Source organism: Clupea harengus, chromosome 12 (genome assembly GCF_900700415.2).
Source record: "Clupea harengus chromosome 12, Ch_v2.0.2, whole genome shotgun sequence".
NCBI classification, from domain to species: domain Eukaryota; kingdom Metazoa; phylum Chordata; class Actinopteri; order Clupeiformes; family Clupeidae; genus Clupea; species Clupea harengus.
Genome location: NC_045163.1, coordinates 7,191,180 through 7,205,408, shown reverse-complemented (window position 1 = coordinate 7,205,408; position 14,229 = coordinate 7,191,180). Strand labels below are relative to the sequence as shown.

At 42.1% G+C, this 14,229-nt stretch overlaps 3 protein-coding genes across 4 annotated transcripts; 2 read left to right on the top strand and 1 right to left on the bottom strand.

Moving 5' to 3' along the window:
- The first annotated feature begins 128 nt into the window (after nt 1–128).
- On the top strand, nt 129–3,114 carry orai1b (ORAI calcium release-activated calcium modulator 1b). Its single transcript, XM_012816979.3, has 2 exons — nt 129–437; nt 1,132–3,114. Exons 1-2 carry the CDS (start codon nt 321–323, stop codon nt 1,702–1,704), a joined length of 690 nt encoding a protein of 229 aa, XP_012672433.1. The 5' UTR covers nt 129–320; the 3' UTR covers nt 1,705–3,114.
- On the bottom strand, nt 3,010–5,591 carry morn3 (MORN repeat containing 3). Of its 2 annotated transcripts, none has more exons than XM_031578304.2 (6): nt 5,456–5,591; nt 4,062–4,208; nt 3,804–3,961; nt 3,548–3,707; nt 3,257–3,441; nt 3,010–3,142 (listed from the first exon to the last, which is right to left on the bottom strand). In XM_031578304.2, the coding sequence occupies exons 2-6, from the start codon at nt 4,204–4,206 to the stop codon at nt 3,068–3,070; spliced, it is 723 nt and encodes a 240-aa protein (XP_031434164.1). In that variant the 5' UTR covers nt 4,207–4,208; nt 5,456–5,591; the 3' UTR covers nt 3,010–3,067. The 2 variants fall into 2 exon arrangements, with proteins under 2 accessions (XP_031434164.1, XP_012691546.2); XM_012836092.3 differs by lacking the exon at nt 5,456–5,591 and adding an exon at nt 4,375–4,731.
- tmem120b (transmembrane protein 120B) lies at nt 5,233–12,508 on the top strand. Its single transcript, XM_012842087.3, has 12 exons — nt 5,233–5,428; nt 6,677–6,795; nt 7,076–7,192; nt 7,310–7,369; nt 7,469–7,564; nt 7,974–8,063; nt 8,373–8,438; nt 8,803–8,864; nt 9,011–9,103; nt 9,709–9,773; nt 10,498–10,566; nt 10,687–12,508. Exons 1-12 carry the CDS (start codon nt 5,366–5,368, stop codon nt 10,801–10,803), a joined length of 1,017 nt encoding a protein of 338 aa, XP_012697541.1. The 5' UTR covers nt 5,233–5,365; the 3' UTR covers nt 10,804–12,508.
- The last annotated feature ends 1,721 nt before the right edge of the window (nt 12,509–14,229 follow it).

The following is a 14,229-nucleotide window of genomic DNA, read 5'->3' as shown; positions in this document are numbered from 1 at the left end:
CGTTACATAAATGAATGCGAGTGGTGTAGGCTCTAGATGCAGCCACTAGGTGGGAGAATTGACTGCGGAAGTGTTTTTCACTTTCGCATGGAATGTTGGGTAATTTAAGGTGCAGGTTTTTCAGTCAGTTTCGAGTATGTTTATTCACCCTGGGTGCCAGCGATGGTGAGGGAAGCGCTATCCGTATCGTAAAATGACCATGTATTGTCAGGGATGCAAACCTCATGAATGTTAAAACTTACGTATTATTTGCAAAACCTATAGCCTATACCTAAGGTTATAGAATATTTAAAATTTTGTAACTTATCTCTTCACTCACAATGAACGAACGGAACGAGCACTCACTGCAGGCATTGTCTTGGAGGAAGCTGTACTTGAGTAGAGCTAAACTCAAGGCATCGAGTAGAACCTCAGCCCTTCTGTCAGGGTTCGCTATGGTGAGTGATTCAAGACCAAAGTCCCTTGGTCAATGACTATATGCTACGTGTCTGAGGAATCTTCATGGCAATGTTTATAAAATGTAATTTTATTTTTCAACTTCATCAGGCAATTTGCTTTGTCAACTTTACTGCACGTGGTAACGATAGTATTCATTCTACACAAGCCGTTGGTCTCCGAACCCTGTCAGTCTTGCATAGTACGCGTTCAGGAAACGAAAATGACTGCACTAAAAGAATAATGAGCTAAAGTCGTCAGTGACTTCGTGATAGTTTCTGATATTAACTCTTGACATTCATTCGAAGCTTATCTGGAGACCCAAGAGTGGCGCGATAACCAGCGCAGTTGCCAACACAGGGCTGTTAACTAACATGCATAATTCGACGTATATGTGTAACAACAGAACTGGCCACAGAGTAGTAGACCATAAACTCCTTTAACCATTCTCGTTTGTCTTTGGACTTTGTTCGGTGAAAAGCATTAGCTGTGATCGCTGTGGTAGCAGCTCGTGTCTAGTCACGGTTACAACGCTGTGGCGTTCCATCAGCTGAATCATGCGGAAGGTGTCTCTCCAGTTTAGCACCCAGTCCGTATAGCTACTGCGTTTCTTAAATCCGCATGCTCCTGGTTGGGTAGTGAGGCGTGAGTTTGGGAGGGAGTGTGTTGGTAGTAACCAGTATTTGTGCCATCCAGGTGGCAATGGTGGAAGTCCAGCTTGACAACTCCTATGACTACCATCCTGGCCTGCTGATCGCATTCAGTGCCTGCACCACTGTTCTGGTAGCTGTTCACCTGTTTGCCTTGATGGTCAGCACCTGCATTCTGCCCAACATTGAGGCCGTCAGCAACGTACACAACCTGAACTCGGTGGATGAGTCTCCTCATGAGCGGATGCACCGCCACATAGAGCTGGCCTGGGCCTTCTCCACCGTCATCGGCACGCTTCTCTTCCTGGCCGAGGTCGTCTTGCTCTGCTGGGTCAAGTTCCTGCCCGTCAAACCGAAGGGCAAGGGCACGACAGAGTACCGGAACAGCACCATCAGTGCTGGTGTGGCTGCCGCCATCACCTCCACATCCATCATGGTACCGTTCGGCGTGATCTTCATCGTCTTCGCCATCCACTTCTACCGGTCGCTGGTCAGCCACAAGACCGACCGGCAGTTCCAAGAGCTGGAGGAGCTGGAGGACCTGACGCGTCTCCAGAACGAGCTGGACCACAGAGGAGACATCTCTGCTCTCCAGTCACCCACCTCTCACTACCCTTGAGCAGGAAGAGAGCCACTGGGGACATATACCATTCCGATCATTCACTGTTTGCAAGGGCATACTGTTGCCAGTACTCATCTTGCCCGCATAGGGGGAGGGGGGTGTATAGCTGCTTTACTCAGTACAGACCAGTAACATGGTGTAAAAGAGCATGTGTTAGTTGGAGAGTTAAATTCTTACTATGAGGAAACAATTGGCTAACAAGCACAAGCCTTCACTTGTATTCATTTCTAAAACCCAGGCTATTAGTGTGAGGTAATGTGACTGGCAGCTGAAGTTGGTGGTCCACAACCCAGCATGTGAAAACATACGGGCATATTATAACATCATGCTGCCACCCTTAAATTAAAATTACATGAAGAATATGTATTCATAAAGCAGTTTCACCCAAGGCTGGGGACAATCAAACGGACCATTTAAACATGATCGACTTACATTTGGTGTACAAGTCTTAAGTTATTGTTACTACTGTTGTGACTGCTGTTGCTGACATTGACACATGCATGTTTATGCATGTACTTTACATTTTTATGTTTTATTTTTTTTGCACAAGTTGTGTAATTCTCACTTTAATGATTTATAGTGGGAGAGACAAGTTGACTGAATTATGTTATTATTTCAGAATTTCCTACAGGTTTTTGTAGCTGCTTCATATGAGTACTACATACGTATTGCCAGGAAAAGCCAGACATTTGATGCAATGTTCATGCATGACTGATGTTTTTAAAGGTATTTTATACATTCTTATTTACTCTACACACATTTCAACTCAAAGCTTTGAGGTTATGTTGGGTAGTATTAAGACCATGCTGACGGCGACTTAATTGTGGCAAATATGTGTTGATCATAGTGGTTCTGAATTTAGTTTTTTGAAGGTCTTAATTTAAAGATTTAATGCTACAAGCACTTTTTCAGCAGCAGGCATATAGTTAATTTTGTTTTTGTGAAAATGTTTGATTACTTCTCATGTAGTTATTTATATTGTTCAGCTAAATATGTAAATGTTGAAAGTTTTTTGAATGACCAAGAACTGACAATTGTATGAAGTGATTTTGTTAAATGTCCCATCACATATTGAACTGTTGTATGTTTTCAAACTGATTTTGATAAATTGGAATTTTAGTAATGATCGGTACCTTATTATGGTTTTTTACTTAACACTACATAATGCTTCAGATCTCTTGCCTAATATAAAATGTAGTAAATGTCTAGTTAAGTAGAGTGAAAACATTAATGCAACATGCATACATGTTATGTTGTTGAAGAAACCATATTTATGCAGTTGATGGTGTTTTCTCCAAGTTGTCAGAAAAATCCATACACAACCATATGGTGGGGTAAAGGCAGGATTTGATGATGATTTTCAGGATCCCATTGAGTCGTCTTCTATTAAAGAACTTTTTGCCATTATAACTGAATTCATGTCCAACAGGCGAACCTTTACGGAGAAAAATAATATTAGTGGCATTGCTTCCCAAACATACAGTTTGTCAGCATGAGTAGATGCAGAACGTTGCAGAATAACATTTTATGAAGCTGCTTATGTCCTCACCTGGGGGATTGGGTACATTGTTGGGTTTGATGCTTCTTCTCTCCCGAAATCTGACACTGTCCCATATTTAGCCAACCCATCCTCCCAGCAGCCCTCATACAACTGACCCTTGTTCAAGAAAAAGAATCTTCCAGGTCCCTGCTTCTTCCCTTGTCTCCAGCAGCCTTCGTACCTGTTCTCGTTGGCTTGAACATGGATGACACAGGACCATCACTGTTACTGATACAGTGCACAGATGTAATAGAAAGAACATATGAAGTTAGTTGTCTGTTGGTGAATTGAAGGCCATACCAAGTCGGAGCATGCCCTGTCCATGGTGTTTATCTTTCAGCCATTCACCCTCGTACACATCTCCATTGTCATAGTACATTCTGCCCCATCCACTTCTTAGTCCATCACGCCACTCTCCTTCATACCAGGAAGTCTCTCTGTAGAACTGGGTCCCAAAGCCCTGGACGACATTGGCAAGATTGAGTGTAGTTTTGATAGAAGCTCTTCAAAGGCAAACATACAAAACATTACCAAATTTGGAGTTGTTCGCACTTACATCTTTCTTATCATTTTTCCATTCACCACAGTATAGTCGTATGTAGTCATTCGTTGCAGGATTTAGCCGACTGAATGTCCCGTATCCATCCCGTTTGCCATATTTCCAATCACCGTCATAGATTACTCCAGATTTTTTCCAAACTTGGGTTCCTTTACCTTATGTGCATAAAACAATACTATGATAGTGTCTGCGTTAATGGGGAGCAAATAACAAACATTTATAGATATGGGCAATAGTAGACAGTTCAAAAGTTACCATGCTTTTTGTTTTCAAGCCACTCTCCAGTGTACTTGTCTCCGTTGACTGAATAGACACTATGCAGCAATCCACACTTCTGTGCCTTCTGTTCCCACACTTTTGCAGGGGGCACCGTTGTTTTCGGAATCTTCTTATGAGGCATTCCTTTAAAGAATAAAGACTCTGAGTCGGCAAAATTACAGTAGATGGCGTTTTCGACAATTTGTTAATTGGCTAAGATAACAACATTCATATGTGCCAGTTTAGCTTGTTAGCTATTCAGCAAGCTAGCTAGCACTTAACCATACAGCAAATAAATAGAAAACATTACCTTCTATAGGCTAAAATGGTCGACTAGTGTTAGTTCAGTGAACGACTCCTAATAGCTCAGTTCACTGTGGAATTGAACAAGGCAATCGAGATACAAATTTGCGCACTAATTTAGGTCAATGCCAAAAAAGATGTCATATTTCTAGCCTGTAATTAGCTACAGCACGCGTCCCCTGGTAACCTAGCAACACACTAGCACTGGAGTTGGTTAATGGTTATTTCGGTCATAGTCCCCAGCAATGTCCAACCTATTTTAGTAAAACGATCGATAATGCCTGAGAAATATAAAATTCACGAAAATACACAAAACTATCTATATCAAGGATGTACGATTATAAATAAATGGATTCTTGTAGGGGTAAAATGCTTCGCTGCTTACTTTAACAAAAGATGTATCACTAGCTAGCGATCCTAGGCAGGTTGCTGACTTGTAGTGCTTGATGAAAACATGTGTTGCCACTCCTAACTGCTCACCTGACGAGGTAAAGGTGAAGAACTTACTTAACTAAAGTAGCCTGCATTTTACTCTGCTGTTTTTTTAGTTTGTTTTGTTTTTTCAGAAACGTAATACATTTTTACTATGTTAAATTCGCATGTGAAGAGCACATAGTGCATATACTTTGTGTGTCTTTCATATGAAAGCTCTGTCAGTCCTATATTTTTCTTATATTATTAAGAAAGAAAGTTCATTATAATTTGGCATTATTTTACCTTTATTATCTATGCTGGAATCATTACAACTCTATCTTTCCTTGCGTCCATTGCAAGAGTACATAATGTAACAGTACCAGACACAGTTCACAGAGGTGAAACACTTATGTAACACTGTCCTCGCATTGGACACAGTTGCTGATTGTAATGGCTCAGAATTGGGTTGAGAAATTGTAGCTGGTCAACACGCATGCGCTATTGGGCAGCGTTAGGACAGCCAGTCACAGCTGTGGTCCTCGGGTGGTGTGAGAGGCAAGGAGAGCGAGGGGAAACGGGGGACGATGTCACTGGAGAGGTGTCAAACTGACTGGGAAGAAATCGACAAAGAATATCAGCAATTACAGGTGAGGATGTGGTTATGTATAACTTACGTCTTTTTGTTGAGCGCAAGAGGGCCAGGTCTTCCGATACGTTTGGAGTAACATGGGTAGCTTCAGTGCTGTTGCAGTTTGCTAGCTAGCTAGCTACAAGGTTATCATATTCCTATTGTTGGGGGACAGCCTACGACTGGTTGGCTAGTGACTTACTAGTTACCCTGTACCCAACAAACATTCCTGATGGACAAACGGGTGTTCGCCAATATTTTCCATAAAAGTACCCATACAGCTTGATAGTAACAAGGTGCAGTTGTTTGAAATTCAATTGTATCCCATTTTGTTCAGACACTCACCTATTTGACAACTGGATGGGGAACTAGCAATAGCTGTTAGCCCAGTTAGCTAGGTAGCAGTATCTGATGTAGCTAGTTTGTTATAAAGCATTTGGCTATTTAGCCTTGGTTAATAGTAAGTATGTTATAACTGTGATGGTTTAGCGACGTAATAATATATATTTCCTTTATATAGGTATATGGACCCAAATAAGGTAGACAGCTTTGCGAAGTGGGCTGTAGCCAGGTACTCTAGTTTAGCTTGTCAATGAAGGGTTAAGGTCTGTCACCGCCTCGTTGGCTTGTGTAGTCAGGTGAGCAGGTCTGATCTTGTCAGAGGGAATAAGAGGTCGCAAAAAAGAGTTGCTCTTTGCTCCAAACTATGTCTTGCTAGACTGCTTTTTGATCAAGTCAGTTAATCTAAAATATTGTTTAGATGCCTATTAGGTGAGACCTTGAAGCAACACCACGCAACAATTTGCCACTCTATGAAACATGTTTTTATAGGCACCTAGTATCTAACTAGTAACTAGATAATACTACATGATACTTTGATATCATCTTCACATTTATTCTGTTGGAAAAATGCCATGTAAAGACAGATAAACATGCGTCATTCCCATATGAACAATGTAGTTCTGCTTTCCAGGCTGGAACATCCTGAGAAAATGAAAGAAAAGCTTTCAGAATATATCTTTGCCAGCTATATCACCATTAATTAGCATGTAAGCAAGCTTTTATCAGTGCCAGTTGAGCTGATGGTGCTGTCTGCAAGGTTTTTGCATGTCTTTCAGGTAGTTAGCTCCTTACTGCTGCTTTGATGTCTATGTGTCTGCTCCTATGTCAGATGGTGTATGTTGTTGCAGGATATAAACACCTGTACCTATGTCTGCAGAATATACTGACCAATCTGTGATGGCTTCATCCTTCTCTTTTTTTTCAGGAAACTCACAAGGTGTACCGACAGAAGCTGGAAGAGCTGACCAGTCTCCAGGCAATATGCAGCAGTGCCATTAGCAAACAGAGGAAAGGCCTTAAGGACCTCAGGCACACTCTAAAGAAGTATGTGAGCTCATGCTGGGACTACTGGGTCTAGCATGTCTGTCTAACAAACCTGGAGCAAGACTGTAAATTATTTCTCAGTGCTTTTCCCCAGCTGAGCTATAGAGTCTAGCAGAACCACCACCATGGGCTCAGCTGGGGAAAAGCACTGAGAAATAATTTACAGTCTTGCTCCAGATTTGTTTGACAGACATGTTTCTGAATGTTTAACCATATATTAACTTAGGGATGAACTGGTGTTGGTGCGCTGTCCTGATGATATTATTTATGTGATTGACAGATGCGCTTTGACATCTGATGAGAAACAGTCTGAACAGATTACAGATATTCAAACGCAAATCAAAGAGAAACAGAATGTCTTCTTTGATATGGAAGCGTATTTGCCAAAGAAGAATGGGTAAGTTTATCCATGTAAAATGTATTCATGAAAACAAGGTGTGTTATCTATTTAAAGCTGTTTTTGTTGTTGTTGTTGCTGCTGACATACAATGCCTGTGTTTCTCTGACCCCTCAGGCTGTACTTAAATTTGGTCCTGGGAAATGTGAATGTAACCCTTCTCAGCAATCAGGCCAAGTAATGTCATGAGTTATTTCATATTTGACACTTTCATATTCTCTTTGAGTTCATGTCTTAAGTGCGGATGTTTTTTCATTCCCTGCTTCCCTTGGATAGGTTTGCTTATAAAGATGAATATGAGAAGTTCAAACTTTACCTGACAATTATTCTGATGTTTGGTGCCATGGCCTGTCTCTTCTTTTTCAACTATCGGTGAGCAGTTTGATTTTTTTATTATTTGAGGGTCATCCAAACTGCCAAGGATAATAACAATTGTAATTATTACAATAAGAGTGTCCACACTGACCAATGATGGGGAAAAGCCTCTCATTTTGGTTATGTCTTCAATGTTTTGCCATTAATGTGATTAACATTCGATGGATTCTGATGGGTTGTCAGTGTTTCTATCGTTCACACAGTCACTTTTAAAGTAATGCCCAACGATATCATTTTTCATGTCGTTGTAGTGTGCGGTGCGGACGTTATCAGCTAGAGCGATATTTAAAATTGTGATAATTACTGTTATCTTTATCCACAGAGTTTGTTTATACCAAAAAGTTGATCATGCAGACTGTTTGCAATTACACATTCATAAAACATGATTTTCTTTTTTTCCCCCAAGTGTCACAGATGAAATCTTCAATTTTTTACTTGTTTGGTATTATTGCACACTGACGATAAGAGAGAGTGTTCTGATCAGTAATGGGTCACGGTGAGTTCAGCTCTTCTCAGACACTGCTGCTCATATGTGTGTGCGCTGTTGAGTAACCAATACTCCAGCTATGTGTTATTGGCTTTGATATACTGTATGTCTGACGTCTGTTCTTTGTTACGGCATTTACTCACATCTATATGAAATTACCACCACTGATCAATGTACCAGTTGGTACAATGTTGGACCAGTTTCTGTAGTTTTAACTCTTTCAATGAAGATGTTTAAAGTTTATAATGTGCTGTACTAGTGTGCTTTTCTTGTGTCATATCGGTATGAAAGCTTATGTGTGGTTTGTATGTTTTTCAGAATTAAAGGATGGTGGGTTTTACATCATTATGTGTCTACCTTCCTCTCCGGGGTCATGTTGACCTGGTAAGGAGCCATGTTTTCACCCCTCCGCCTTAGCACTCCTTTACTCTCAGGCAGTCCAGTCACAGAGTAGTCGTCTGCCCACTGCAGTGTCTTCCTGTGGTCACACTGTTACTGTCAGTTAGTCTGTTCAGAAAGTAGTCATTTATGCACAACAGTGTTTCCAGTGTCTGTAAGAGCTGTGTGTTCATAGAGCAGTCACACATGCCATGTTTTTTTGCCAGTTAATGTCTGTCATGCGTGATCATTTACACACAACAGTGTTTCCCTGGCAGTGCTTGACACCTGGGTAGATGAGAGATCATCACTCAGAGTGAGTTAACTAACTAACTAACTAACTAACTAACTGACTGCATCTGTTTTCCAGGCCAGAGGGATCAATGTATCAGATGTTCAGAAGTCAGTTCCTGGCTTTCTCCATCTATCAGAGTAAGTCTGTCCAGTTACCATAGTAATTCGGTCTGGTTTCCACAGAAAGTCTGTCCATTTACCAGACTTCGAGTGACTTTATCATAGGTATAGGTAATCGTTTCAACAATAAGTCACGTAGTAATTGATTGTTGTTTGTGCTTCAGGTTTTTTACAGTTCCTTCAGTACTATTACCAGAGTGGCTGTCTGTACAGGCTGCGTGCTTTGGGGGAGAGGAACCAGCTGGACCTGACAGTGGGTAAGATGAGAGAAGAGAGCCTTTGGGTTTGGCTGTGTCTGTTTTCTGCGTGTGTGTGTGTCATGTTTTGTCAGTTGACATGCACCCTCCTCCTAACCCTCTTGCCAGGGCCCCAGAGTCAGGGGTCCCAGAGGCAAGCAGGGGAGACCTGCAGAGTTAAGGGCCTCAGAGGCATGAATGGGAAAACTGACTTGGTTCACCCACACATTGTGCACGGCCATTACTCCCTTAATCCTCACAGTATTGTGGAATGCCATGGAAGACGGATGCTTATCCACTCACACACACATCTGCATTGACTGGCAAATGACTACCGATGTGCCCGGTTTACACACAAACGCACAGAGTCTAAATGTGTGTAGTACATAGGATATTACAATGTCTATAAATAAAAAATTGAATGTAAATAAATACTCTATTGTGTACTAGGTGAGAGGTTGTCAGGTTTTCCCTGAAAAATAGATGCCATTGACAACTCAGTTAGTTTTAGCCTCTTCCACGGCATTATAGCTGGTAAACAACACAGTTTTTTTAGTTTGTTTATTTTAGTTGTGTTATTGTTTGTGTTATTGTTTTTTTTTTTTTTTTTTTTCTCGTCTCCCCAGAGGGCTTCCAGTCGTGGATGTGGAGAGGACTCACCTTCCTGCTCCCTGTCCTCTTCTTTGGCCATGTGAGTCTTTGCTGCTACCGGCAGACATGGGGGGCCCTCACAGCAGACTCTTCTCTCAAGTTCAGCACTCACACTGGGCCTTCAGTAGCCTTAGGAAGAGTCTGACAATCACACTGGGCCTTCAGTAGCCTTAGGAAGAGTCTGACAATCACACTGGGCCTTCAGTAGCCTTAGGAAGAGTGAGGCCGTTTGAAGCAGGAGCCGTTCTTACATGACTAGAGACATCAGGGTAGTGGTTTGAAGCAGGAGCCGTTCTTACATGACTAGAGACATCAGGGTAGTGGTTTTAACATGTAAGATCAGCTAGTGCTTCAGAGTCAGTGGGGTCGCTGCTTGAAGCAGGAGCTGCTCTTACATGTTTAGTGTCAGTGGGGTGCCTCCTCTTGATCCGGTAGCTGCAGGGAGGCCGGATGCTCTCTATGTCTTTATTGGAGGCTGAGAGCCCAGAGCAGAATTAGGCTGAGGAGTTCACATGAACACAGAGAACAAAATCAGCAGAGACTCTCTAACATCAGGACATTCCACCAATAAACTCCAGTCAAGCAACCAACCTCCGCGACGGGGAAGATCGGTACAGGGTGTGTGGGAGGATCTCAGTTAGATTTACGTCTTCATGAACTGTTTACTGAGCTGTGGAGTGTGTGTGGGGGGGGGGTTCCTACTCATAATGGCCGCAGAGAAATAACTCTGAGGCGGATCTTTTCTCTCTTCATCTGTTCATTAGTTCTGGCAGTTGTACAACGCAATTACCCTGTTTAAGCTGGCGCACCATGAGGACTGCAAGGAGTGGCAGGTATGGGTGGACGATCTGATTGGATTTGATTTGTGCACCGAACAGACAGCTTGACATTTCCCATGGCACTCTCACAGCCACTCATACTCAGTGTGTGTGTCTGTGTGTCTGTGTCTGCAGGTGTTCATGCTGGGGCTGACGTTTCTTGTCCTGTTCCTGGGGAACTTTCTCACGACGCTCAAAGTAGTCCACCAGAAGATCCAGAAGAACAAAGAGAAGCTGCAGAAGGCAGACTGAAAGGGAGCATGTGTGGGGGCTGAAGATGACCACCAGGAGGCGAAGTGGCCAGTACTAGGATGGAGAGCGGTCATGGCACCCTAACGCACACAATTCAGAAAGTGGGGTGGGGGGTGGGGGGCATAAAAGGGGTGTGTGGGAAGGTGTAAGGGGTGTGTGGGAGTCTACAGGTCTCAAGCCAGCTGTGGTCACCTGTGGTTTATTCTCTTTTTGTTTCTCCTTAGTTCTGTTTGCTCGCTCACATGCAATGAAAACACTAAGCGGGTCGGTCCTGGGTAGAGGCAAACGGTGTTGTCAGGGTGCAACCCGGTTCCGAGGGGAATCTGAACAACTTAATGCACACTTGCAGGAGTTTGTGTTCTTTTTTGTTTGTTTGTTTGTTTGTTTGTTTTCCGTATTGCGCATGAACATTATATGGGAGCCTCACATCTCAACTCAACTCAAGGGAAGAAGAAGAAGAAGAAGATGATGATGATTATGATTGCTGCTGACTGGAGCCACAGTAGGAGGAGAAAGGATACTAGATCCTCCGAAGGGAGAGGTCCATGCTGAACGACTCATTTCGTCACACTGCTAGCTACTAGTGAGGGGTCTGTCTCTGCTCCTCTCAGTACTGTCTTTTCCTGTCAACCTCTTTTTCTTTTATCTGTAAGAGTGTTTTTTTTGTTCCCCCCACACACACAGACATAGCTCCCTCATTCTGTGCTGTTCATGAAATGTTCCAGAGTAAGCAAGGGATTGGCTCAGAGTGTTAATTTACCCTCATTGCTTTGGTGAAGATTTTGACGGCACCAGTAACCCCTTAAAACACTAACAGAATACATTTGCCGTATCTGTGCACTGCTGGGGGTTCATCCATTACCACTAGGTCAAAACAGTATTATGCAGATCTCCCTGATCCTCCTTTGTTAGTAGTGAACTATTGTCTGTTCCTCTGTCACTGTTTAATCTCTGGTATGGCCATGGATGCTTCCCCTCCTCTAACGGAAATGCAAAATTGATTGAGTAAAATTGTCCTTCCAGGCTGAAAGATGGAAGTCTGTCGATTTGCTGTAATCATGTACTGTGAAGCCATGTTTGCTGCTAGCACAGCTGCTGTGATGGTTTAGGACTTCTGGAGTTGAATGCAAATTACATTGTAATTTCAAACAATGATTATTGGCTATATATAAATAGTTATGATGGTACTGGACAAAATTATGATAATTTGACGGGGCTGCAGCCCGTCGTCAGTCCAGATGGGCATTTCAGAGTGGCATGCTTGCCTGTTGCCTCAGAGCAAGCTTCCCTCTCAGACATCAATGCGGGCGTCCTGATGATGTGAAAAGAAATAAGTAGGTCACTGAATATGTTTCATAAAAACTGTCTTCAAAAGATGGTTTATTTTGTTTTGTTTTTTGGTTGCTTGGGTGTCAGGTGCTTACGCATGATATGAATAGAAGCAAGAAGTGACATGTAGTGATATCATTATCATTACCCACAACATGCTCTACTTCGGCTTGTGTGTGTGTGTCTGTGCGGTCACTGCCATTGTCTTCAGGCCTTCAGCTTTCCCCAGTAAAGACTGCAATCTGTGCCTACAACCCAAGCCTAGAAACTGGAACTGAATGCAGGGTGAAAGATGTTTATTTGTTTTTCAGGTCTCCTTGCATTCACACATTCACTGTACATTGCTGGACATCAGAATAAAGCCGTTTGGATCAGAGACTTGTGTAATGGCTTTGCTTTAGCCGTCCCATGACCAGCACCTCATGCTGGAAGTGTTGACTCATGTTAGGCCACTAGGTGGCACTCATGCAGGGCTCATTAACGCAGGCCACTGCGTACGTCACCAGTACTACAAATGAGATTGCAGTTCTCAGCTCACAGATTTCCAAAGACTTTTTCCAAACAGGGATGGTGTTTGCATGCTATTCATTAAAGCCACATCTTTAGACACCATAGAAGATCTTCTGAACAGAATGTCTCGAGTTTTACAATTGTACTGTATTGGTGAATACACAAGCTGTGGTTTTGTGCTTCTCAGCCTGAGGCTCTTATAGGAATCAGCCAGGGGAGTGTAATCCTCTTTGATGTTTGGGACGTACTCTTCCTGAGCAGTGAAGCCATGCTGAAGACTGGATAAAGAAGCCGTGTCTGTCATTCAGGATTTACCAGTGGTTTGTAATGCAGTTTCTGAATGTTAGGAAAGCCTCAGCAGTGGTAACACAATCCCCTATTTTACTGTATGTCACTCATATTTCAATGTGTTTGTGCTATGCAGTTGCAATAACTCCCTGCAATTAACTGGATTTTAGCATTAATGAATCGTTAAGTGTCGAATTATCCCCAATCTAAATACCCACTTTAAACATCACCTAAACTCAAGCTAAAGGTAAGACATGTTGAGCCACTCACTCAAAACATTCCATGATTCCATTATTTTAACTTTTAATTTGAAGGTTTTTATTCATTTTATTTTTGTTTTGATTTGATGGACCAAAATTATTTCTGTTTTAATCATTTTCCAATCGAAATGGATGGAAAATGATTAAAACAGAAATAATTTTGGTCCATCAAATCAAAACAAAAATAAAATGAATAAAAACCTTCAAATTAAAAGTTAAAATAATGGAATCATGGAATGTTTTGAGTGAGTGGCTCAACATGTCTTACCTTTAGCTTGAGTTTAGGTTTCAGATCCTGCTATTTCAACATAAACTGTTCATGACATTCTTATTGTTAATTTACCCGGGAAGTGAAACCCTTACTACAGGCTAGTGATGCTACTCTACCAGAAAAACCTGAGTCTGAATGCCAGGAAGCAAAAGCAGTGTGTGACCAGCATGTTATTTTGTGTGTTTGAGTGTGTACTCAGTGTCTTAGCTGGATGTGAAGGATATGTGTAAGCACTGAATTTGACCTCTGCCACTGTGACCAGCCTTGATTAGTGTTTGATACCCTCACCACAATCATTATTAGTACATTTTCCCCAATATTCGATTACATATTATATATAGCCTTGCATGTTTGCTCTGTAAATGTGGCATGTTGTCCAGTAGGAGGCAATATAACTGCATTTACCAGCTTCACACTCCTCCACGGCTGATTTCTGGGTAAGGGTGGTGGTCAACTAGAATAGCAACAGCAAAATACTTCTCAGTGCCCTCCACGCGCTCTTTCATTCTTTAAAGACATGGCATAAAAGACGTGTGGTGTACACGCCAAGTACTGCTTTGGGCTGTGTGTAAGTGTACAACCAATGCTGTCACGTTAATCATTCCACAGTGTCGCACACCAAACACCCAGTCAATTCCACCTGCACTATTATGTGACGTGTGGCAATGAACCGTAAAGTATGTTGCTATTAAAGCTGTAAACCAGTTTGGCGCCCTACATAATCTGTTAACTTGATCCTTCGGGTGTACAAAAATCCTTTTATTATCA